This window comes from Rhinolophus sinicus, chromosome 17, assembly GCF_057876585.1.
Source record: "Rhinolophus sinicus isolate RSI-liver-muscle chromosome 17, RSI-T2T, whole genome shotgun sequence".
Classification (NCBI taxonomy): Eukaryota; Metazoa; Chordata; class Mammalia; order Chiroptera; family Rhinolophidae; genus Rhinolophus; species Rhinolophus sinicus.
In genome coordinates, this window is record NC_142517.1 from 72,956,241 (window position 1) to 72,983,372 (window position 27,132).

The 27,132-nt window shown below is 36.6% G+C and overlaps 1 protein-coding gene across 1 annotated transcript in view; it reads left to right on the forward strand.

Annotated features, from left to right (window-relative positions):
- Positions 1–27,132, forward strand: part of MORC1 (MORC family CW-type zinc finger 1) — a 114,674-nt gene that overhangs the window by 60,356 nt on the left and 27,186 nt on the right. Inside the window, exons 11-13 of the mRNA XM_074338653.2 lie at positions 10,927–10,992; positions 11,946–12,188; positions 16,364–16,468. Of these exons, the coding sequence (XP_074194754.2) occupies positions 10,927–10,992; positions 11,946–12,188; positions 16,364–16,468 (414 nt within the window). The remainder of the gene's footprint in view (positions 1–10,926; positions 10,993–11,945; positions 12,189–16,363; positions 16,469–27,132) is intronic.

Sequence of the window (27,132 nt, forward strand, 5' to 3'; positions counted from 1 at the left end):
CCAGCATGTTCCTTAGCCCTCCTGTTCCTTCAGTCAGTCTTGCCTGACCAGGTTCAGCCTTTGAGCAGAGGGTGGTGCTGGAGGGGCTCTCTTAACATACCTAGGGGTTCTGATCCAGTCCTAGAGAACTAACTGATGTTTGTCCATGACCTTTGCTGTACAACAGTCTAGAATCAGCCTTCCTCTATTCAGAGACTCTTCAAGAAGGTCTTCTAGCCAAGACCACCAGTAATAATTCCTGGCATTTGTAAACAACTAAGATTTATTTAAAATGCTCTGAACAAGGATGTATCTAGTTTTTGTTTTGTTTTCTTTTGTTTTGGAGCCTGAAGCTTATATAGTTTTGAAGGGACCCCTTTCAAAAAAGAAAATGCAAAATTATAAATGTGAGGTTAGGGACAGGACCATGGAAGGAACCTGTGTAAGGGAGGGGTCCTGAGGCTTAAGCTTCATTTGCTTTGTGGATTATCTGCCACTTGCATACTATGCCATCTGACAACAGATCTATAAAGATAATGGTGATGATAAAACAGATACTGTTATTAGTAAGCAAATACTCATTAAGTAACTGAGACAGAATTTGAAGCAGATTGGCTGTGTTATGTAGATTTCTGTTTTACAAAAAGTGCAATCAAAGGCGTAAAAATGTATTCCTCAAATAGAAAAGCATATATGTGATTTTTTAAAATACATTTAAAAATTATAGGCCAATTCCATAACCAATGCTGAAAATCTTTATCTACCTATTAGTAGAAAGGTGTCTGTTCGTGGAAATATGTGTCTCAAATTAATTTAGCTGGGAAAACTTTTAGAAGAACTTGTAACATTTTTCATTAAAGTCAACTTCATTTAGTACACATAACATGTGCCAATTTATTTTAGTTCACTAATTATATGTGTATGCCTGTTTCCACAAATGTTACAATAGATAAAACTGAAGTATCCTATTTGTCTTAATGCTTTAGAAAATTTTCTCCTAATCTTACTTTTTTAATGTTTTGCTTTGATACTTTCCCTTTAATTCTGTATCTGTTATGATCTAGGCATTGTACTAAGTCCATTGTTTTTGTTTGTTTGTTTAAGACATTATTTTTTAGAGTAGTTTTAGGTTCACAGCAAAATTAAGAGGAAGAGACAGAAATTCCCCATATGCTCCCTGCCCCAACACATGCATAGCCTTCCCCATTGTCAACATCCCTCATCAGAGTGATACATTTGTTATAACTGATGAACCTACATTGACACATCATAATCCTCAAAGCTCGTAGTTTACTTATGGTTCACCATTGGTGTTGTATGTTCTATGGGTTTAGATAAACTTGTAATGACATGTATCAATCATTATAGTATCATATAGCATATTTTCACTGTTCTAAAAATCCTTCCTCTGTGCTCTGTTCTTCTCTCCTCTGTCAACCCCTGCCACCCAGTGACCTTTTAACCGGCTGCATAGTTTTGCCTTTTTCGGAATGTTGTATAGTTGGAGTCATACAATGCATAGACTTTTCAGATTGACTTCTTTCACTTAGTAATATGCATTTCTGGTTCCTACATGCCTTTCCATGGCTTGATAGTTCATTTCTTTCTGTCGTTGAATAATATTCCATTGTCCGGATGTACCACAATTTATTTATCCATTCACTGACTGAAGGACTTGGTTACTTTCAAGTTAGGGCAATTATGAATAAAGCTGCTGTAAACATCCATGTGCAGGTTTTTGTGTGGACATACATTTTCACCTCCTTTGGGTAAATATCATGGAGCACTTTGATGGATCATATGATAAGAGTATTTTTAGCATTGTAAGAAACTGCCAAACTGTTTTCCAAAGTGGCTATATCATTTGCATTCCTACCAGTGATGAATGAGACTACCTGTTGCTCCACATCCTCGCCAGCATTGGGTGTTGTCAGTGTTCTGGATTTTGGCTGTTCTAATAGATGTGCAGTAGTATCTTATTATTATTTTAATTTATATTTCTCTGATGATATATGATGTGGAGCGTGTTTTAATATGCTTAATTGCCATCTGTGTCTTCTTTGGTGAGGTGTTTGTTAAGGTCATTGACCTATTTAAAAAATTATTAAATTTATTGGGGTAATGTTTGTTAATAACATTATATAAATTTCAGGTATACAATTGTGTACTCTATTGTGTGCACACCACTCAAAGTTAGTCTCCTTCTGTTACCTGTATTTGACCCCCTTTACCCTCTTCATCCTCCCCCAACCTCCTTTCCCTTCTAATAGCCATTATTCTATTGTCTGTATCTATGAATTTAGTTTTTTGTTGTTCGTTTTTTTTTTCATTTGTTGCTTTTTGTTCATATGCTACATATGAGTGAAATCACATGATTCTTGTCCTTTTCTGTCTGACTTATTTTCACTTAGCATAATACTCTCAAGATCCATTTATGTTGTTGGAAATGGCAGTATTTCACCTTTTCTTTTAGGACTGAGTAGTATTCCATTGTACATATGTACCAAATCTTCTGTATCCAATCATCTGTTGAAGGACAGTTGGGTTGTTTCCACATCTTGGCCATTGTGAATAATGCTGCAATGAACATAAGGATACATATATATTTTGTTCCATTTTTAATCTATGTCTTTTATTGTTGAGTTTTGTACATTTTGGATAACAGTCTTTTATCAGATGTTTCTTCTGCAAATATTTTCTCCCAGTTTGTGACTTGTTTTCTCATTGTCTTGATGCATTGGTTTTTACAACTTAAAGGCTATTTCTCAGATCAGCAAGATAAGGTGTTTTTTTTTTTAAATTAAAGTTTATTGAGGTGACAATTGTTAGTAAAGTTACATTGGTTTCAGGTGTACAATTCTGTAATACATCATCTATATTCTATATATCACATTGTGTGTTCACTACCCAGAGTCACTTATCCTTCCATCACCATATATTTGATCCCTTTTACCTTATCTACCATCCCCCCCCCCACACACACACACTCTGGTAAAGGATAAGTTTTAGAAAGTAAGCCAGGTGGGTTGAGGAGTCAATGAAAAGTAAAGAAATGGGAGCTATGCATAATAAGCTATTTAGGAAATTTTTACTGAATGGACAGAGAAAATAGGGTTGAAACTGGAAGGGTAGTTATGGTTGAGGTAGATTTGTGGTTGGGAGAGATTTGGCAATGTTTCTGGACTGAGAGAAAGGAACCAGTGAAAATGGGAAAAGTTCACATCAGAGATGAGGCCTGATTGGTATAGAGAGACTGTAGCAAAGACAGGAAGGAAGGATTACTAGGGCTCAGGTGGAGAGTTTAAGTTAGGGTAAGAGGGTGGATATATTTCTTCCCTCTGAGATTTTGGGAGAGAAATTAGAGGTGTTCACACATACCTAATAACCTAATTTTGTCTTTAAAGAAGAGTCAGGATCATCTGCTGACAAGGAAGTAGGCAGGCTTTGTTTACAGGGCATAATGAAGATTTGGGGCAACCTTTGTGAGGAGGGGGACAGAAGGTAACTAGGGACAAGTAAGACAATGTTCATAAGAGGATGAGAACCATGCATATTTTATGGTGTGGATTCAACAGTTATGCAAATTTTAGCAGACTGAAATTTCTAAGCAAAGAGGGAAAATGATCCATGATCTGATTGATCTGAGGCTGGGGATTATTAGGATGGGTGTGGCAACGCATAGCTGAAGTGATGAACTATTTTTTTTCTCATGCAGAATTGGGAATGGAAGGGAAGCCAAGAGGGGATATGATGAATTGAGAGAAAAGAGAGGAACTGAGGGAATAGAAGTTTCAATGGCTATGGAAAGCACTGTTAATAATGCTGAGAATTAAAACTATGAGTTATAGGGAAGTAAAAGAATTTCAGATAATTTTTAAGATATAGAAAGAATGGTGTTGACTTAACTTGAACAATCCCTGGAGTTACAAGGTGCAGGAAAATATATGATAAATTAAGGAAAAAGATGAACAGGCTTCAGAGTGGTAGGAGAATAGGACCCCAATAGTCTTAAGGATATAGTGTACGTTTACTGTAAATATGGTGAAATCATTCAGTGACTGTAGTTAAACTTTCTGGATATCGGACTAAAGGGGAGAAAGGTTTTCAGTGCAGTTATCTTTGAATGCTTCTTTCCTTATCTATTACTGTGTTCTTCCAGTTACGAGTGAATTTTGCCTTTCCCTGGAAACATTATTTTTGGAGGTCATTTCAGTGTTAGGTATTGTTTGCTATATTGCCTTAATGTGTCTTATTTGACCATCATTTTTGATGTTTTTCTGCTTAAAATGGAGTTGAGACATTTTTGCTATGCTTTTCTATAATGTCTGAAGTTCTTCTGTAGAAACAACTCTGAAGTTAATATGAGAGGAAAATCTGTGGAATATAAAAATTTTTATTTACTCATAACTCTAGTGATGTGATTTTTAGTGGTTCAGATCAAAACTAATTACAGTGAAACTATGTAGCAAAAAGTAATTATCTTTAAGCTAGCACCAAAAATGATGCAAAACCAAATAGTTTAACTGTATTATATATTGTCGCTAAGCTGGGCTCAATCCAGTTTGCTATATTGGCAACATGACTCCTGCCAAGGTGATGTAGCCATTGGAAGACAGTATACACTGACATTTAATATAAAGCATCTCAGAGATGTGGTAATATCTGAGAAGTCATGCAGCAATAGTCACACCATGGATACTGAATAGACTTGTGGCAGTGTTTCAACTGTGAAAGAGATGAGCACTAGGTTTTGGGAGCATCTGTTTATCCTGTCAGTCATCAGCATTGTATTGCATACCTATAAAGTGCTAAACATTGTGCTAGATATTGTAGATAAAAAATGAGTTTGGAAGTTCACAATCTATTGAGAGAGACACACTTGTTAACACATCGTGTTAGTGATAACTAAAACAGTGTGATACATGCCATGATAAAAGTAGGTAAAGCGTTATAAGAAATTCTGGTGTAAATATGGCTATATAGCTTAGCATGGAAGTCTTCTAACAACAACAAGGAAAACAGATAATGAAAAGCTTAACTCAAATTTCAGTCAGACTATGAGATACATATTAAAATATGGCTCAAAGCTGCTCAAAGCAGTGAAGATAATGCAGGAACTCAACAAGAGGAAAGGGAGAGATATGGAAGAAAGAGCACAACAATAGCACATTTAAAGAATCAATACAAATGCACTTATTGAAGAAGGGTACATCTGGAGATGGAAGAGCTGTATCTGTTGTCTGCAGAAGCCAAGAGGCAACAGGAACCTTATGGGGTCTGCTTTGTTTCACAGAAGTAGAAGGTGTGGAATGCACATTAAAGCACTCAAAAATATCGTATTTGCAGAAGAAGTGTGTGTGTGTGTGTGTGTGTGTGTGTGTGTGTGTGTGTGTTTTAGATGAGGTTTTACTTGTGGAAAGAAAGAAAAGGAAAGAAATTTGCCTAGAATCTCCCACCAACCTTTCCTCTGGCAAAGAGCTAGTCCTGGAAAACCTAACTCTTATATTGATAAATTTAAGAAATTTGCTAGTATAGCAGCTAAACACGATATCATACTGAAAAAGAAAAACAGTTCAGAATATGAATAAGACACCACTAAAAATATATACCATATAAGATACCATAAGAAAAAAGAGGAAAAATACAGTAAGCTATAAATGACAAAAAAAGAAGCAACTGAAAAACAAAACAGGCAACTACATCCATTTCTGATTAAAAAACAAAACAAAATAAAAACCAAAACTCTAGCAAATCAGGAACAGAAGAAAACTCCTTTAATGTGATAAAGGGAATCTACAAAAAGTAGAGCTAAAATCCTACTTATTACTAAAAGACTAAAATCTCTTCATCTAAGATGGGGAATTAAACGAGGAGGTTTGCTCTCACCATTCCAATTCAGTATTGTACAAGAGGTTCTAGATGCAGCAAGAAAGACAGAAAAATAAATAAAAGGCATTCGAGTTGCAAAGAAAGAAGTAAGTTTTTCCTTCTCAGATATGATAGTCTGTGTAGAAAATCAGATGGAATCTATGAAACAGTTATTAGAACTAGTGAGATGAGCAAGTATATAAAAGCAGTATATAAAAACAAGCTATTTCTATCTGCTAGCATCAAACAGTTGGAAATTTAAATTAAAAAACAATGCCATTTCAAAAAAATTAAAATATGTGAAATACTTAAGAATGAATTTGACAAAAAATGGGCAAGACTTGTACACTGAAAACTACAAAACATTTCTTAAAAAATATAATGAAATAAATGGAAAGATAACCTATATTCATGACTTTGAAGACTTAACATTGTAAGATGTCATTTCTCCCTAATTGGTCTATAGGCTTAACCTAAGTTTGATCAAAATTCAAGCAAGCTTTTGCTAGAATTTTAAAAAATTATTCTAAGATTCATATGGAATGCAAAGGATTTAGAATAGTCAAGATAAATTGGAAAGGGAGCAAAGCTGGAAGACTGAACTACCTAACTCAAGACCTTTTATACACCTTCAGTAATCAAGACAGTGTGGTATTGGTTTGAAAAGAGACAAATAGAGCAATAGAACAGAATAGAGAGTCCGGAAATAGATCACATATATATGGTCGTTTTTCAACAAAGACATCAATACATTCAATGGGAAAAAGAATAATCTTTTCAGTAAGTGATACCCAAACACTTGGATGCCTTATGCCCCCTTTGAACCTTGACTCACACCTTAGACTATATACAAAAATTATCTTGAAATTGATCATAGGGCTAGATAGTAAGTATTTTAGACTTTGATAATAGGAGTAGGAAAAGGAGATTCAATATTTGCATAAAGGGAAGAACACATTTTTTAAAGATACAAATAAAAAAATTGCAAGTTTTCAAGAAAAACATAAAACTTGAAGCTCCATATTTGAAACAGTGCAATGCATGGTAAGGAAAACTGTCCCAGAATAGTCAACAATAAGACATATTCTTCTAATAAAGCCATTCAACTGAAAAGAGAAAGATAGAATCCTTTGGCAAGTAGGCATCTAGATCAAATTGCTTATAGGGAGAAAAATATTCAGATTAGCTTCAAATTCTCTACAAAAAACTGAGCTCCAGGTGATAGTGAAGTAAGAACTATAAGATCTTCAAAGAAAGAAAGTGTAAACCAATAATTTTATGTTCATACTATTTTTCGAATAAAAAGCCTACAAATAGTTTTGAAAATAGGAAAAAAACTCAGGAAATATTATTCTTATGATCCCTTTTTGAGGAAGCAACTAAAGATCAAATTTGAACCAGCCAAGAAATATCTGAAAATTCTATAGCAAAGAACTGGAAATAAGCATCGACTGTGTTTAACTATAGGAATGAGACTAAAACATGACATTAGATATCAAACTGAATGTAAATGCCCTGACAGTGTAGAAATAATTCAACTAATAAAAGGTCAAGAATGAAAGCTGAAAGGTAATTTGTTAGCTTCGCCTGTAATAAGATATCAAGAGATATCATTTAAGCAATTTAAGCATACTTTTTGGTACTAATATAAACACTGACAAGTATAATATCAGCGATAGAAGAAAAGAGAGAAGAGAAAATAAATTTTGTCACCATTCAGAGTAGGAAACATACATACATATATATATATATATACACACACATTATATATATACATTATATATATACATTATATATATATATGTGTGTATATTAAAGATAGAAAGAACTAAGAATAAGAGTATTATATAAAGTTATTATAATGGTAGTCACTAGGAAAAAAAAGCCCTCAAATAATTATCAGAGGTACCCGCACAAAACAAAGTACCGTATCATTAAAAACTTAAGATAAATTAGAAAAACAAAATAAAATCGTATGACAACTAATACCAAACACATATATGGTATCAGTAAATATAAATGGCCTAAACTTACCTTAATAAAGGATAAGGAACTTCAGGTTGTATCACAAAGCAAAGATCAAGCCTGTACTATGTACAAGACACACATCTAAACTGGTAATTCAGAAAGGTTGAATTCAGACAAATGTACAAAAATAAAATACAAGTCCAGCCTAATAACTGACAAGTTGAACTTCAAGGAGAAAAACATACAGTGCAAGGAAGGACATTTAGTTAGGTTAAAGTCCTTAGTTCACAATGAAGATATATAAATTACGAATCTCTCACATCAGCTAATGCATTGGTGAGTTACATAAAGCAAAACTTACACATGATGCATGGAAAAAGAGACAATCATGCTAATAATAGGAAACTTTAGTTTGCTTTCAGCCTAGGAATACCTAAGTAATCAATAATAGTAATGTATATAATATATATAAATAATCTGTACTTTCAAAATAGAGAATGCCCTTGTCAAATGCTTTTAAAATATTCATAAGAATGACTATATATGCTTGGCCACCAGAAAGCCTGGTGGAGACAGTTTCACAGTGTCTATCAAAATTACAAATGCGTATACCTTTTGATTCAGAAATTTCACTTTTAGAAATTGATTATGTAGATGTACTCACACAAACATGAAATTACCTGTTTACAAAGTTACCTATTTTACAAGATATTGTAAAATATTTTGTATAGTAAAATATTGTGAAGACCTAAATGGCTATCAAGAGATCTGGTTAAATAAAACATTGTACAACAATACATTTGAATACAATGCAGCTGGAAAAGAGAATGAACAATCTTTTTAAGTACTAACAGAGAAAAAATCTCTAAGATATATCCTTAAGTGAAAAAGAAGATGCAGACTATGTATATAATATACCACCATTTCCCCCACCTCAAAAAAGTGGGGGAAATTTATTTACATATGCTTGTATACAGTGTATAAATAAATCTCTGGAAAGATAAACAAAAAAGTAGCAACAGTGGTTACTTGTTAGTTGAATGTGAACTAGACAGATGGAGAATGGAGTAGTAAGGAGACTTTTAAAAATACACTTAAAAATATATGTTATTCCATGTGAATATATTATCTATATAAACATCTAAAAAGAAATAATGTCACAGGAGCATATGAGTAGAAGATAAAGCAATTAATTCTCCCTTGGAGACTTGGGGGATGCATTCAGAGTAGATAAAACTTGAATTGATACTTGATGGATGAGTGAAATTCGACAATTGGAGAAGATTGACAAAATCATTCCAGGCAAAGGAAATGGGTTACACAAAAGCATGGGAACAGGAAAGTGAACCTTAGGAACAGGGATTGGGCATTGAGTCTATGAGAGCAACAGGGTGTGTCAGAGGGATAGAAAATAGCTCAGAAAAGGAATTCAGAAAGTTTAGGTGCAATACTCTGAAAACTGCTTGTATATCATGCTAGATGCTGTTTGGTTCCCTTTAACAAGCTTGAATTGAATATCTGCTATGTGCCAGTCCATGTGCTTCGTGCTGCAGAAATGAGGCTTTATCTTCTAGGCTAGTGGTTGTTAATCCTGACTGCATATTAGAATCCCTTGGAGAGCTTTAAAAAATACTGGTGAAAGGCACCACCAAAACAATTAAATTAGAATTTTAGAGTGTAAGAACATGGCCTCAGCAGTTTTTTTTTTTAAAGGTGATTGTAATCACATGTCTTTGATTTTGAGAATTCCACCTCCCACTACCCTTCCTCCGCCCCTTCCTTATTTCAATAAAGGGAATAATATTGTGTAGAAAGTGGTGGTAACAGGTCTACAGCAGTCTCTGAACTAGAAGCAAGAAAACAAGGGGGTTATAGCAAATAATAAAGAGATGACCTTTATAATCAAGAGAGGCCTTTAAAAAGCGTGGCGACTCTAGGCTAGTGCAAAACTTTGAATTTAAAAGAGATTTAAATAGAGAGATCCACACGGCTTGATCACGGATTAGGTGGAGGGGCTTGAGTGTGATGAAGAGCCAAAGATAACCTAGCTTGGACGTCTAGGTGTTTGGTAATGAATGTCACTAGTGAAAAGAGGGAGTAGGAAGCACTGGGAAATACTGGTTGGGGGTGAGTGCAGGTGCAGAGACAACATAACGGCTTTAGTTTAGGAAGGGTCGCCTTGAAGGTACGTGCAGTTCATAAAATGCACCAAAGGGATTTTGGATCTCAGGACAGAGGAAAACCACCATTTCAAAATCTATGCAGGTCATCCACATTGGAAAAATTTCAGCAGAGAACAGATCCAACCCTTAATCAGAGTCAGGACTCCAGTTTTGGGGTGGGGTACTTATAAGAACAAAGTAAATTTTCTGTCCTAGAGAATCTGGACTGAGCTGGATACCACAATGGCATAGTAAAAGATAATGGGTGCACCAAAAAGGAGGTACAAGCAGACCCAGGGAGCAACCAGGGTATCATTCCAAGGGGAGTGACCCTGCGATGGGGTGCCGAGCCTGCATTACTCTTTCTCTTCTCTCTGTGTATTTCATTAAGGATGTCTTATCATTTTAGAGTAACAATCCAAACATCAAAGTTTAGCTTAAAATGCGCTTCTTTTTCAAGGAAGGCTAGATATTGGGGATAAGGCCACATCCAGTTAGTAGGGACACAGTTAAGGCCAATCTACCCTCACAAGTCTCTTGAAGCTCAGGCCTAGAGCTCTGAATGAGACAGAGCTATTTCTGGAGATCAGGATTCATTCAGATGCTAGGACCTGAAAGTGGAGAACAGAGGGTCCCCAGAGTGGGAAGACCAGGACTGTGGAGATGTTTTGGTACAGTGGCACCCTGTACCAAAGTTGCTCCTAAGTTGCTCCTAAGACATTTATTCTGTAGCGTTTCAACAAACCATTGGGTTCTCTGGTATTGTCCAGTCACCACTAATCAGAACGTTGTTATAGCACACCTAAGCTGAAAGGGACCCCCTACGTAATTATCAGAGAGGGTATGCAATCTTGAAACTTCTTTAAGAAATGAAGAATACCGAATTATTGTAATATGCCAGTTGAAAGTTATTTTACTCACATTTGTCTCATGTCTTTTTCCATAAAAGTCACAATTTATACCAACAAGTAGGATCCCTGAGTTCACTACCACCTGCCAAACTTCAGCATCAAACGTGAGTAATTAAAGTAGAATTCAATCATTTGTGTCATGTTTCTCATATGAAGGCTAAGACTTGTCCTGGACCAAATGGCATCATGGCTTACGAGGTTCAGAAGTGAGGCACTTCTGAGTGAATTTTTTTAAACTGCCTTCATTTTTTTCTCTCACTTGAGCGATACATATTTATTAGGGAAAACTCAGAAAATACAATATAAGTAAGAAAATTTGTCCTGTTGTCTTACTTCCTGCAGATGATGACCATTTTAAATATTTTAATGTATTTATTTCCAAATTTTCTATGTGTATGTATGATATATGTGTGTGTGTGTGTGTGTGTGTGTGTGTGTGTGTGTGTCAATTGATTGAGTCTGTCTGTGGATAGATACTTGCCTAGAAATATGTTGTATGTTTAATCCTACATTGTTTATTGTGTTTGCTAAAGGTCATATTACATTATATTCCTCAAATGTCGTTAGTATCTAAAAGTTAAAGTGTAGAGGGAATATTTTTGAATCTTCAGATAAAACTTTTCCGTTACACCAATCACACAAAAAATATGGAAAACTCTACAATTTTAGTTACTCACATTTCTTAACAGGCAGATGATGGGATTGATAAACCCCAGCCAACCTTAAGATAAATACATTACTGATATATATGCCCCATGGAGCCAAAGGCAAGTGAAATCTCTGTTGGGAGGAAGTCAGGAAGCACACTGATCTCAATTTGGGGTCTTCTGCATTCTCGAAGTTATATTTGTGACTAAGCCCAGCTCTGCTGAATCAGATTCTGAATGGGCCATTATAGTGGTATCCATTTGCTAAAGTCTGTTTCTAAGCTTCTGCTTTTTAAGGTTTTTGTTAGTAATAAATTTCACCTAATGCCATAAGGTTTTGAGGGACGTGGTGATTAATTATAAATAAGCTGGCTACCAAGACAATAAAAACATGTTCTTTGTTTTTTAAGGAAAATACAAAAACTCAGAAAATCAGGCCTTCGGGTAATGACTTGAAGTGTGAGTCTCTTGCATCCTTTGAGATTTCGGTCAGCCACAGAGGCTGTAAAAGAAACACAGAAGGGACAGACTCTGATGTAGAGTACGTTTCAGAGACTAGAATTCTGAAGAAGTCTACACAAAGGAAAGTGAAACAACAGCAGAGACATTCAGCAGCCCTGCCAGAAAATGTCAACCTTGCTGAGAGATACCAGGTGGTATTTTTTTTTCTTATTCACCAAATGTATAGTAAATCCATGTACTCCGGAAATAGCATTTGGTAAAGGTTTTGCTTCATTTTCACATTTTTAAAGCGCTCTAATAATAGCATACACATTGTATTCTGAGTTTCCTGGACAATGTCCCAATTTCTATTTTTTCTTCTGTATTCTCTCTTTTGGAAGTAAAGTCAGACTGCTAATATCAGCACATCACCACAATGTGTAGAGAGCTCAACCAACTGAAGGGCCCCCAAAGAACACCTGGATGGAAAAGGATTTTAAATCTGTATTTAAGAGAGACATATTCATTCCTGTAGGATAAACCTGTAATCTTGAGGATTTTGCATTCATTGCTTTATAAAAAAAAATGCTTAGTCAACTTCTATGGTAGGTAATTACCCCTATAGTCAAGGTTTGGAAAAATAGGATATCATTTCAATACTACCACTAAATGTTAAGAATGATTTTCACAAATGCACCACCCCAGAATGCCCACATATCCAAATGAGTTTGTTTCTTTTAAAAGAATCACTATACTTTCATCCTGACAATGTTATCGTTGATTAATTCCTTTTTGAGAGTTTGCCGTCAGACTCAGTTGATAATAATAATACCTACAACTGAATGGGCATTTACCCTGTGACAGATTCAGTGCTATATGATTATAGACATTATCTCACTACCATTTTAAATCTTTAATGAGCCAAAATTCATTGCCTCGTTTACCTGCCTTGTTCGTCAAATTTGACTTCTAATGCCTTTCTCCTGTTTCCAGAAATTAAATTCACCCTTCAAGGGTGGATATGGGCCACCATAAAAAATATTAAAAGGAATCACCATCGGCTCTGAAAGCAATATATTAATTCATTCAGCAAATATCTGCTGAACTTCTGCCCTGTGTTAAGATACTGTAGTAAGCATTGTGGGAGACAAGATATTTTAGGCATGGTTCTTTCAAAAGGAATTCTGAACAATAGTTACATTACAAAAATATCTCACACATTCCTTTGTAATATCTTTGGCAAATGGTATATAGAGTTTTCTTGAAAATCTTTAGTGATGGAGACTTATTACCTCCTAAGGCAGCCTTTTCTTATTCTGTTTTTGGGTAGCTCATTCTCTATAAATACTTAAAGTCCAGTTCCCTATACTTTTGAAGTTTGGGCCCAAAATCTTTCTTTCTTTTTTTTTTTTTTTTTACTATAGAAGCCAAACTTAATCTGTGTACAATCATTAAAATTTTACTTTGAATTATATATCATACCCACACAAGTTCATATATTTAGCAGATATTTATTCCATTCTTGCTATGTTCCAAACACTGCATGTTTGTAACACTTTGTTAAAAAGTAGTTTTATCACTTTACAGTGATGTGTGTGTGTGTGTGTGTGTGTGTGTGTGTGTGTTGGTGTGTGAGAGATTTGGGATTTTGTTGGCATATTATATGGATAGGTTGCATGCTGCAAAATCACACAAGTGATTGAAAAGTTAAAGTGTGCCCAAGTGTTAGAGTGGGACATTTTTTATTTTAAATATAGAGATTCACTTAGTGTAATATATATATATTTAACTGTGAGGAAAACCACATATAATCCCTGCCCCATCAAATTTACAGGCAGACAGACAATCCAGTAATTATGCAGATGCATGTAAACTGCTACTGTGGCATTTTTTATGACAGCATGAGTATTTATAACAGGGGATTTGATTCTGTCTGGGAAGACAGGGAAATCTTCCCCCCAAAAAAGTGGTGACTAAACTTTTAGGATTAAATTCCAATTAAATTCGTAAAAGGAGAGGAAGAGCATTTCCAAGCAATGAAAACACTTGCTAAAGAGGGAACATGGTAAATACAAAGTTCCTTAGGAAGACAGCTAAGCTATGATGGGGCAAAGAGATAGAAAGGTGCTGTGGTGTGAGGTGAGTAGAGGGTGACCTGACCTTACAAGTCCTATATATAGGCTTTGGTAAGGAGTTTTACGTTTATCCTAAAAGCAATGGGAAACCATTGAAGGGTTTCAAGTAGAAAAGTGGCATGATTAAATTGTCCATTAGAAAAGATGGCTTTGGCTGAGTGTGGAAGAAAGGTTAGTAGAGAGCAGAGTGAATGCATGCAGAGCAGTTAGGCTATGACAGTGGTGATATGGAGAAATAATGGTAGTGTGGACTAAGGTGATGGTGCAGGAGTGGAGAGAAATGGATACATTTGTTCCTTCTGTGTTGGAATCCTGTGGTCAGGGGGAACACTGACCCATCATGGTGGTATATTGGATATAGATGCTGAACAGAGGGAAATGGCAAGAATGACAACAGAATTTCTGGCTCTTGCACCTGGTTGCATGGTGATTCTATTCATTGAAGTAAGGAATCTTGGAAGGTGGCTGAGCCTGTGAGGAGGAGCAGAAATTGAGCTTACACAGTTCAAGACTTCCAGGGGGACACACCAAGAAAGGAGTAAGAGTGAGAAGAAAAGAAAGACTAGATAGAAAATTGAGGATGTTAGCATCTTTTGGCTGGCTGTCAGATGATGTGTGCACAGGTGATTGTGAAGGAATAGCAAGAGCAGTAAGAGAAGAAACCAAGAATTTGTTTTATCATTAAAGCCAAGAGTGGAGGTAAAAAGCAATGGTAAAAAGCAGTTCAAGAAGAAGTGATCAGAGGGTCTAAATTCTATTGAGAGGCCAAAGGCCTAAAAAAAGTCCATTGACTTAATGGTCTAAAGGTAATAAGAATGATCTCAGGAAGAATTTTATTGTATTGATTGGAGTGAAGAGGGTAGAAGATTAGAATGAATTGATTAGCAAGTGGGAGGTGTGAAGAAAGGGAAACAGGCTAAATGTCAACTCTTACAAAGGTAAGAATACTTCACTTTAGAAGACATTCTATACTTCCAGAAATATAGAAGTGAGGTGGCTAGATCAGGAGACTGTGTAATTCTTTATAAACTGTTGAAAAATCACTTTAATCAGGTTTTAAACTTCAATTGAAATGACTTTCAATTACTTGAGGATTAGTTGCAGTAAATTTTTAATATCCTGTCCAGTAAACACAACACTAGGCATTACAACAACCAGAGGAGGTGCAGAAAGTGTAATTAATTTTAATGTTAGCCTAAGTCGATGGAATTAGGAAGACAGATATGCTCTCAGTAAATCTTATGATGTACTCCAAAAGCTTGACAAAAATGGCTCTGGAATTAACAAATGTGTGAGCTTACATGTACTGCACTTCAGCTCTCTTAATACAGGTACTTAACTGTTCTTTCTAGAGAGTGTTTTTATCACACCCTTGTATTTCTCAGAAGATTCTACTTTTTATTTTTATCCCAACTCACTTTGCCCCCATTTCCTGAAAACAGGGCTCCCAATAGAAGTAATATTCTTATTGTTTCCTACATCTGCAACTTTTAATTCCTTTTAATTTTCCCCCAGTGTCCTTTATTAATTCATTTCACTCAGCAAACAAACAAAATATTAAGCATTTACTGAGGACTAAGAGATTGACACAGTTCTTGCACTTAAGAAGCTAAGAGTCTACCTCTAGCCATAGCCATTCCAATTAAAGGAGACCTTTCCTGCATCATATATTTTCCATTCTAATGGTTTCCACCTTTTCAGGTATGAGGCTATCCTTTCAATATCACACACACACACAAAAGAACAACTGCAGACATCTCATATAACACTAGGCATGTCTAGTATCCACTGATTAAGAGTTACATAATAAGAGAAAGCCCTCATAGATATTTTGAAATGAATGTATATCTTAACCCCCCCCACCAACATCTACATACATTTTAAGAACAATGTCCATGTCCATATGAAACATTATTTATTCAGTATATAGGCAGTAATTCATGCAGATCCTTTGCAAAATACTGCAACCCCTTTGATTCACTGTTGAGCACATAGCCTACACCACTCATTTCAAACTTAATTTGTCTTATGATATTCTTTTTTTATTGTTGGCTGTCATTATTTAACCTTTATATATGCTTATCTAAGTCATATACTTCTTGAGAGAAAAGATCAGAAGTTGAATTTCCTCTGTATACCCTACAGAAGCCCCCTTCTGTACAAGAGTTAATAGAGGGTGAATGAAGGTAGTTTAATGTATACCATTGATCACTACTAATCCTTCTATATTTTTTGTTAACACTTTGGTACAGGCCTCTTCCTGGGAAATGAAAAGAAAGCAGAATCAGAACCTTGTGCAGGAATGTAAGGCTTTGATTGAAGTGGAAACCAGCAACAGTGATCCAGATCTAATCCTGGTGAGATAAATTTTACCGCCTTGAGATTTATTCACGTTCGTAAAGATTAGAGGAATCCAAGAAGCATTTCACATGAGTGCCTCAAAGTAATTGAAATAGTTAATGGAATAACATAGTTTCCAGGTGAAGAAATAAGACTCAGAAAAGTTAGTTACTTGCCCAAAGCTACACAAACTAGTAAAACTATAACTGCGACTTATACCTCCTGACCGCTAGCCCATGATGCTTTTCATTTTAGTTACCAGGGTTTAACATGAAAACTTTAACATTATACAAATACATATAAATTATATCCATATAACTTGAAGGTCATCCCCAAACCTACATGCCCAAAGTATATGAACCTGTCTGTAATCCGTAATACGAATTCTCACCAGAAAGTATAATTCTAAATTGACTTAAATTAGGGCCACTGTCAAATAGTTCTGCTAAGAAAAGCCTATTCAAGAAATACAGACATACTTTCCACTTACACCTGTATATTATGCATCCCTGACTCTAACCTGGTAGTCTATTCAAACAGCTACATATCTGGACTACTCTACTGTAAACCCCAACAGGGTTGCTTTGCCTCGCTGAGCCACGTAAAAGCCCTTGGTACTTAGGAAGAATTGACTCAAGGACTGGCTGCCTGAGGAACACTTCATCTATGAAGCCCTGTTAAAAACATTGTCCATAATGTTATATAGCATCCTTTGTAGTATAATGCAAAAGTTCATTTAGGCATTAGAATTTAATGTCAGGAAAAAATCTATTCAGTATTTTCTTTTTATGAATTTTATTACTCACTCTAGTTCTCTTTTTACCTTTATTGCCAAGAAGGTTATAGCTAAACTTTAATCTAAATAAGAATAACTATGGTCACCTAGATGGTTGCTATTTTTGACATGATAATATAAGTGAGAGTATTAAGAAAAAGACCTGGCCTTATTGTACATATCTTTAGGTAAGGCACTTCAAAATGCTATTTGGAATTTTACAATAGATTTCAATTACAAATGAGCCAATAAAGTCTTCTGACTTTAGCCCAATTTCTGTGTCCTTCAGCAGAAAATCATTGTCATAAAGTACATAGTAATTGGTTTCATTATAATTTTTTTTCATGTTGGAAAAATTCAAACATAGTACAATCAACTCTAATGTGCCCATTTTCCATCTCCAACAATGATCAACTCATAGATACTTTTGTTTCATTCTTATCCCCTCCCCCCTGCCTCTATTACTCCCAAGCATCATAGTACTTCATCTATAAATTATAATTTTTTTAAGAAGCCATCTGAGGGGATGTTGAAAAGGTCTAGGAGAGATTTATGAAAGGGAGCAGGAAAGAACTTGCACATTGACAGTAGGGAAAAACTAAATCGAGGACGTGAAGAAAGGGAACACTGAAGTACTTTCCAAAGGAAAAGGGTAAAAATGTAATCAGATGCCAAAAAGGAAGAGAAAACTGCAATTAGTATAAACAAGACCACCACCATTTACCTCTGTGAGGCAGAATGTGACATAGCAGTACCTGTGAACAGTACTAGTCACCACCTGCTTTGCAGAAACTTCAAAGTCTTGAAGTGTTTTTCATGTAGCCATTGCTTTGTCACCTCTCTGGACTTTGCCTACAGCAAGTGCTTTTTCATAAATTAAGTACGACATTTATATTAAAATTGTTGTCTTTTTCTGTAATGTTTCCGGAGTTCTTAAGTTCCTTGTGTGTATGTGTGTGGTATCATTTATTTGTGTCCCTGTGCGCCTAGTAGGAAGTCTTGTTTTCAAACTCATGGTGTCTAATTAACTTGGATGAATGTGCATTATCCAGAGTTTGCATATTAATTTCTCTTTGACTATAGTTACAATAACTTCCAGTAGGAAATAATTCTGAATGTCTGTCTGTACTTTCTTAAACTCAGAAATTAAAAAAAAAAAAAAGATTCTTCTTAACCCCTGGGCTCCTTCCCAGTTATCTTCTAACTGCAGTGCATGTGTGTGCATGTGCGTGGATGTGCTTTAATTCCGACCCTGCACCTGCCACATTTAAAGAAGGAAGGCACTCAGGGTTAACAGTGCTGCAACAGGTTATCACTTAAGGAAGAACAATTAGCTACACACAGGACACCTCCCTGACCCCGCTACCCCGCCTATACACACACACATCCAGGTGGTTTCTCTTATTTTGGTGAATTTAACAGGGCTCAGGGTCTTATTTTTCAGGTGTAATAGGTTCAAAAATATATGTTCAGCACACTGAAGAAAGTTCATCTCACTGGGATGATTCCCCATTATCCAAACTCATGAGACTGTTGTATAAGACCACAATGGCAGTTTAGTCATTTAAAAGATAAATACAGCCTCACTCCAATTGGAAATCACAAACTAATTTACACTGTGCATTCTTTCCCTTTATGCCAATCTGCATGGGCTAGCCAACTGCTGATGAGTTATGTGCCTGAATATTCAAAAGGCTTCCAGCTCAAACAGCCTGCCGCGTCCACATCCCCAAAAGAGATGACGAGGTGATGTTACCACTGTGACCATAGCACTAAAAGGGCCCAGCCTCTTCACCCTGTGCACCTATCTATGAGTGAATTGTTTTATGTCGGATGGAGAATAACTCTATTCTGATCAGCACATTCTTTCTTTTTCTGTCTTCATAGGGTCTGTCAGTCTGCCTTTTGAAAGGATTTTTTTTTTCATATTACGGCACTTCATATCCCTCTCTTCCAAGTTTCGGGCACATCTCACTCTGGTTATCGTACTGACAGTTGTGCAATTTCAAGTGAAATGATAAGAATATTGTTGACTTGTCTGATTTATAATGAATTATAATGACTGTTTCAGCCATGTTATCATTCATTCTGCAGAATCACCTCACCTGCTGACACTCACAGTTTGATCTGTTTTCCTAACATCTTCCTCCTCCCACTCCCCCTAATTCTTGTTTGAATGTTCATGTTCCTTTCTCTAAGGCCTACAGTCTTATTGAAACGATTTAAACACACACACACACTCTTGTTTTTTCTTTTCCCAGTGGGAGAATCCTTACTTTCTAGTCATTTTTAATGTTTGTCTCTTTGCTCCACACTTTGTATCACATTCAACATGCTCCCAAGTCATTCCTGCGGTGTTGGGCTTCATTTTCTTCATCTTCAGTGGCTTCTGATCATATACTTTGTTGGTATCATTTCCATGGCATTTTTTTCCTTTTTGATGTTAATTTATGCTTGGCCTTTTAGTCAGCATAGGCTATTCATTTTCAAAGTCTGAGCACTGAGAGTTCTTGGTAAGACCTTGCATGTGATTTGGAGCTTTGGAAGTCTCCAACTGGGATGCAGTTAAAACTCCAGCCATTTTTTAGAGATTAAAAAACTATCATGAAAATAATGAGGAGTTTTCTTTTAAAAGACATCTTAATTCTCTTCAAAATGCCCTAGACATTCTCCCAGGTGGACCTTTGGAGACAATATGTGTAGGGCTATCAGTCTGCACTGCAGAGAACTTCTTTCATTATGTTTCACAATCTTGTTAGCACAGTTACACTCTTCTCCACCATTGCAGGGTAACTAGTTGATCCAGATTTATTATCTCTGACCCAGTATTTTCTGAAATTCTACTGTGTGTGTATGTGCATGTGAGTTTTAGTTGAGTTAACCTTTCCTTTTTTTAATGCAGCCATGATGAAATTCAGGTGCTGTATTTCACATCGGCACCTGAGGAGGAAGTACTCTTTTAATCCCCATTTTACAGACAAGGAAAATAAACTCACTCAGGGTCACATTGCCAGGAGTGGTTACCTTGAATTCTAGCTGTGTGACTTCAGCTCTCACTCTCTGAACCACTCCTTATGACTTTTCTCTTTATCATGCATCTCCATATTCTGTCCTCCATATCAACTCAACTAGCCTATTCCACAGGTTGGTTGCAGTACACAAACATACCTTACTCAGGGGTGAGGATTGAAGGTACAAATACATACTGTATTGATTAACATTCAGCGTTTTGGCTCATACGGGTTACCAGAGCTCCACAGGTGGGCACTCACCAGGCAAGAGTCTTCTATTTATTAAAAGAAAAAAATCAACCCATTATCTGCTCCTTGCCCAGATTAAGCTAACTTTCCATTAGCCCGTTTTTCTCCTTATCCACCCTAAATCTGACCTATGCAGTAAAATTATTTTCTGCTCAAGACCAGGCTTTTCTGCTTCCAATCAGCCTAAGTCACATAATAGTCATTCAGATCATCATCTCGGGGATGATTCCTGGAAAGGAGCATCTTTTCTTTGCCCAAGACTATCGCTCTAGTTACATGTTTGTAGTCATAACCTTACCACCAACCCCTCTTATGAACAGGTGTCACCTCACCATTGGCCTCCAGGAAATCCTATTATTTTTCATTTCCCATGCTCAAAACACATACCTTGACCTCTCTTTTTAACAAATACTGAATATTCAGAACTGTTTCTATATCAAGCGTTTTCAAACCCATGTGTCAAGTTCAAACTTGTTTCAGTTAATCCCAGAAGGGAAGGAACTAGAAATTATTTTATAACACTTCTTATAGATGTCCAGCCTCCATCAGAGGGATCAATATCTGAGGAAAAGTTACTGTAGTTCTGCTGTACTGGAGCAGTGCCCTGTGGTTCTGTTGTAATTAAGGGTTTGTCTAAGTTCAATTAAAAACTCTGGTACACTGCCATGTGATAAATTGGCAGTTCAGCTCTACTCCAGGCAAAATTTGGCATATGAGCTCCATACCACCCCGGTGCTCCTCAAAGTGATGTATTATGATTAGCTGTCACTGCACTATGCTTAACAGAGGCAAGAAAAATAAAAATGAAGCAATGAAACTAGATTACCAAGCATCCTAACGAAGAGGCCAGCAGTCTCAACTTATGTCATCAGATGAGATATAAGAAACAAGTCTACAGACTAGATATCCTAGGGGATCTGTTCTGAGAGGGAAGTAGGAAAATTAGGTTGCCAGACCATGACAGAGGGGCAAGAAAGCAAATGATTAATTTGAAGAAAGCTTCAAAATTCAGGAACACCATGGGAATAAAATTACCAGTACCAACAGTAAGTTAGAGAAGTTGGGTAGGAATAATTAATTTGCTGACTCATGTCAGAGTGATAAAAGTACTAACATTTTGTTATTCATGATCTTGCTTTTATTCATCTCGGTGGAGCACATACACCAAATTGACATTATTCAAATTATCTGACTCTAACATGAAACAACATTTACCTTCTCCTAAATACTGATGTTTGTTGTTTTTTCATATTTTGTAATAATCTTCTTTCAGTTACTGCTTTGAATGTCAGTGGCAAATTCAGAATATTAAAACAGTGAAAGAATATCTATGGTGTGGTTATTTAAGGTTAGGTTAGACCTGTCTGTTCAATAACCAAGAACCATAATGCCTTTAAAAAAAAAAAAAAAAAAAAGATTTTATTGGGGAAGGGGAACAGGAATTTCAGTGTGTTTATTGGGGAACAGTGTGTACTTCCAGGACTTTTTTCCAAGTCAAGTTGTTGTCCTTTCAATCTTAGTTGTGGAGGGCGCAGCTCAGCTCCAGGTCCAGTTGCCATTGCTAGTTGCAGGGGGCACAGCCCACCATCCTTTGCGGGAGTCGAACCAGCAACCTTGTGGTTGAGAGGATGCACTCCAACCAACTGAGCCATCCAGGAGCTCAGCGGCAGCTCAGCTCAAGGTGCTGTGTTCAATCTTAGTTGCAGGGGACGCTGCCCACCATCCCTTGCGGGAGTCGAGGAGTTGAACCAGCAACCTTGTGGTTGAGAGCCCACTGGCCCATGTGGGAATCAAACTGGCAGCCTTCGGAGTTAGGAGCATGGAGCTCCAACCACCTGAGCCACCGGGCCGGCCCCATAATGCCTTTTTGGTTTGACTGACTTTAGCCCTTGTATCATCTGTGGTCATTTAAGTCTTTTTGGCTTGCTCCTGGCCTTCAGAGCAGATCGGCAAATGAATTTCATTTTCCCAACCTGAAGACATTTTAAAAAATGTGATGGCCAGATTACCACTGACAAACGCATTTTAAGAGTTTTGCAATGGAGCCTCTGGTATTTACTATGAAAGAGGTGTCTAACCACTTTCCAGTGTCTAACCCAGAGTGTGGCACTTTCTGGAGTTCAAGAAAGGCATATGAATAAAAGAACAAGTGGATGGAACCATCTTCCTGTCTCAGAACTCACCTATGTCCTTTACCAATTATTCCTGCTTAGCTCTTTGGATGTTATTCAAAATAGGCTGATTCTGGCTGAAGAAAGACATCACTTCAGTCGGCGTCCCTCCGGTCATTGATAGGACTTCTGTAGTAGTTTATGAAAGCCGAGGAATGTACAGAATAGCTGATGAGTTTCCAACATTTAGGTTTATGCTCTATGGTGGCCAAACAAACAACAAACACCCAAAATGATAACTACAAGTACTCTGTTTTGGCATCAGTACTATATGACAATAAAAGCAAAAAGAGAGTTCAGTAACTCAAAAGAAGACTTAAAAAAAGAAGAAAAGCAAATAACCTGCCTAGCTAGTCCCTAACAGCTAATTTTTCTGATTCCTAACAGATTTTTAATGGAAAACTGCATTGGTATTGCAATAACATGATTTCACATGATTGAAGTTGTCTTAATTTCAAAAGCAGGCCATTTCTCAGTCATTTTTCTGGGTTGGTGATGTTACCATTGCATCTATATAAATCTGTATGATGCTGTGATTATTACTCACAGTGTCAGAAATTTTATGAGCAGGGCCAGCCCCTTTACAAGATATGAACCAGAGTTGCCCCAAGAGCTTTAGAGGAAAAATCTATCTTCACCTTCTACAGCATCATTCATTAACTCGCCAACAGACTTATAGACAGAAAAACAATATGTGATACAGTCCCTGACCTAAAGTAAAATCTCCTGGGTGACTTATAATGAAACTAAATATTCAAGTGCCAGTGTGTGGACAAATCAACAACCACACCCCAATTAAGACACATTTATTCAACAATACTATGTTAAATATTTTGAGGGACACTAAAAAATAAAATAAAATACAGAGGGTGCCAAACAAATTATACACATTTAAGAAGAAACATCTTTATTAAAATTGTAATACTCAATATAATACTGACAACAAAATATGAATATAACTCATGTGTATACACTTTTTTGACACCCCCGGTATATGACCCTTAAGGGGAAGGAAAATTGGAAGTCAATTTTACAAAACCATGAGATAGCAATGTGTTATGGAAAAGAGACAGGCTCTGCACTCTGATACAACAACCCAGGTTGAAATTCAGACCTACATGCCACTTGTCAGTTGTATCAACTTTTGATCTTCTGTTCTTATCTATAAAATAGGAATATTACCTACTTTCAAGGTTGTTATGAGAATTAATGGGATGATTTGTGAAAGAATGAAAATCACTTTTTGTGTTACAAAAAATATATTTAAACTGCTTTCTGTAATTCTAAAGAGAGAAAAATCAGCCTTTGTTGGGTGGGCCAGGAGATGGGAGTGAAGAATGAAAATTGAGAGCATAAAATTGCTTCTGCAAGAAAAGGGAGAGCTAGAGAGTGACCCTGTGTCATGTGTGTGGGTGGGATGGTGGTGGATTATGCCCAGATAACTTAGAATCACATTGAGAAGAGCTTTGAAAGCCAGATAAAGAGTTTGTACTTCAGATAGGAAGCAGTCAGGAGCTTTAGGAAGGTTTTAGAAAGAACACTTGATGAAGATTTTGTCTAAAGAAATAACTTTGTGTTATAAAAATGTTGTGATAATGGAGCCATACTGGAAAGAGAAGAAACTATTAAAAAAAAATTCTGAGTATATTAATTGTCAGTTACTGTCCTAGATAGTGGGGATGGAGCATGAAAAAAAACAGACAACATGTCCTCATGGGGCTTCCATTCTAGTGGGAGAATCAGACAGTAGACAAGTAAATAAAATACATTGTATGGTAGTTAATGATATTTGCCAAGTAGCAAAATAAAGCAGAGAAAACGGATAGGAAATGTCAGTGTTGGGTGTGGCGAGGGTGAGATTCAATTTGTATAAGGTAGGCAAGAAAGGTCTGACTAAAGGGATGTTTGAGGAAAGACTAGAAAAAAATTGGGGAAACAAACAAATCAGCAGCAAACAAGTCAAAGACCTTGACAGGGGAGGGTGCCTGGACGTTTGTGGGAAAGTGGCTAGAGAGGAGAAATGGAGGGTGTGGAGTGAAAACAGTGGGGCCCAAAGAGACAGGTTGGCTCAGTTGTGCAGGAATTTTCTCTTACCTGTGTTATTTTTCTTCACAGAACTTACATTACCTGACATTATATTACATATCTACTATTTCATTGATTTTCTATCTCTTTCTCCCTCACTAGAAAATATGCTCTATAGAGGCTGGACTTTGTCTCTTCACCATAACAGTGTCTGAGTCAAACTGGGAATCAGTTTTATTGAATAAGAATGAACGAAAGGGAGGAGTCTAGAACCTAATGTTAACTATGAAAGAGTGAAAACAGAAAGGGCCTTTGAGTTAGAAATGAAGACATTTACTAGTTTGGTAGCCTTTATGGTTCCTTGATAATAAATGCTTGGGGGGGGGGGGGCGGTAAGTTGAGGCACAAAGAAATAGAAGGAAAGAAAACATATAAAGTGATATCAACCAGTTCTTCAGCTTCCTTAACAATAACTGAATTAGGTAGGTGTTACACAGCTGACTGTGATATGTTCTTTTGCCTTCCTCTAGCTTATTTATGATGTATTTACCCTCTTAAATATATACTTCACAAAATTGAATATGTGGTATTATACTGATCCATTGCATTCCTTTGAGAACTGACAAATCCCATCCTGCTCATTGTTAACATAGTTTTAATTAAGGTATTGAAAACCCCATGTTAAGACTTAACTATGTTCTCATTTACTGTGTGGGAGGTGTTATCTATTTCACAACTGAGGTAAAATCTTAGGAAAAAGATATCCCCAGACTGCAGAATAGTTAAGCCTAAGTGACTGGAGAACATTTCTATAATGAAATGAAGTAATATATGTGTCATGCAGGGTGTCATGCGGGCTCTCAGCTCGCCCCCCACATAAGAACGCAGGACATGGTGAAGCCAAAAAGGAACACCCACGGAACCATAGATAGGGGAGTCATACCACTATATTTGTGCTGGCGGCCGAGTTGGAGACACAGGAAGCAGGAGCCACACTATCTGCAACCTGCCGTCCACTTCTCTCTGCCAACCAACCTCACTTGCTAGCTGTAATCCACCGTGCTAACTGCAATCTGCTCTTGCTAGCTCAGCCAGCATCTTCTTGCTAGCCCCCATTTTCCTGCTAGCCCCCATTTTGCTGCTAGCATAGCCACGGCACTTATATTAGTGGCCAGTGGCTCACGGGTACAGCTTACGGCCAATGAGCCACAGCTGATGACCATCCAATCACAGTTGATGGCCATTTACCACCTGAGCCAGCACCTTTTCACGTGAGGCCGAGAGCCTGGAAACTGCACTCCTGACTCTGTCCCCACACTCCACCCCTACACGGTCTTGCCTCATAATATGTGAAAAAGCTTTGTGAGTAGTATCAAAATACGCAAATAGTGTCATTGAAAAGACAACTACATGTTTCTTGTCTCAGCTTGAAAAAATTCAGACCTTCAAAGCTATAGTATAATAGAAGGGAGCATCCTACAAACTCAGATATTTATTTACACAGTGTTATTTAAAAGGAATACTGTGGGCTGTGAGTTGTTTATCTAAAATCTTTTAAGCATTTCTATGCCAAAGAAGAAAGAAAACAGGAAAGAAAAAGAAGTAAATCTCTCTTGCAATAGAGATGGTAAAGCTTATATTAAGTAACATTTTGGGGATGAGGGGACATATCTGATCCTCATGGAAACAGCCTTCACAAGGCAAAGCTCAAAGCAGAGAACTAAACAATAAAATGCAAAAATAATTTCATGAGACTGTGTTAATAACACCACCAACAAAAGTTCCCTGCTGGGAATCTTCTCATTTTTATTAATCTTGGCTACTGCCATCTTGTCTGCTTTTCACCGTAGGAAAGATTTTCACCAAAGAAAAGGAACACATCCTGAGCAGGATCTTCATGTGTTATAACAAAGGGGTTATAACTTAAGGCACATATAGTTCCTCTTATAAGCCTAATCTGTTGTTGTTGTTAACTATTGTGGGAAATCGTCTATGCTACTTATAAACGAGTCAAAAATATTTAGTTTAAAGTTAGAGACACTTAAAGTATGTAAGTTTTCCTTATGTATCAGCACATCATAAGAAAACTTTGAATTTTATGATACATCAGAAATAAATAAAACATACATTTTAAGGTCATTTTGCAAAATGAATTTTTTAAAAAAATATGTACATTCTATTTACTTCCTGGAGCATGAATTTATTTACAGTGTTAAGTACAAAGATATTTTGAAATGGATAAAAGTAGCTTAGAATCAGTTTTATTTATTTTCCCCTACCTACAAAGCTTTTCTTTCTCTTGATTTGGGTAAAATAGAAAATAGCAACGTTGCATACCCTCACAGTTCTTTCATTGCTAAGCTACATGTGTGCCCATTTAACCTGCTTCCTGACAGCACAGTTTCCAGAATGCCACGTAAGATATATGCCTGTATTTTCTGGCAGGGGAG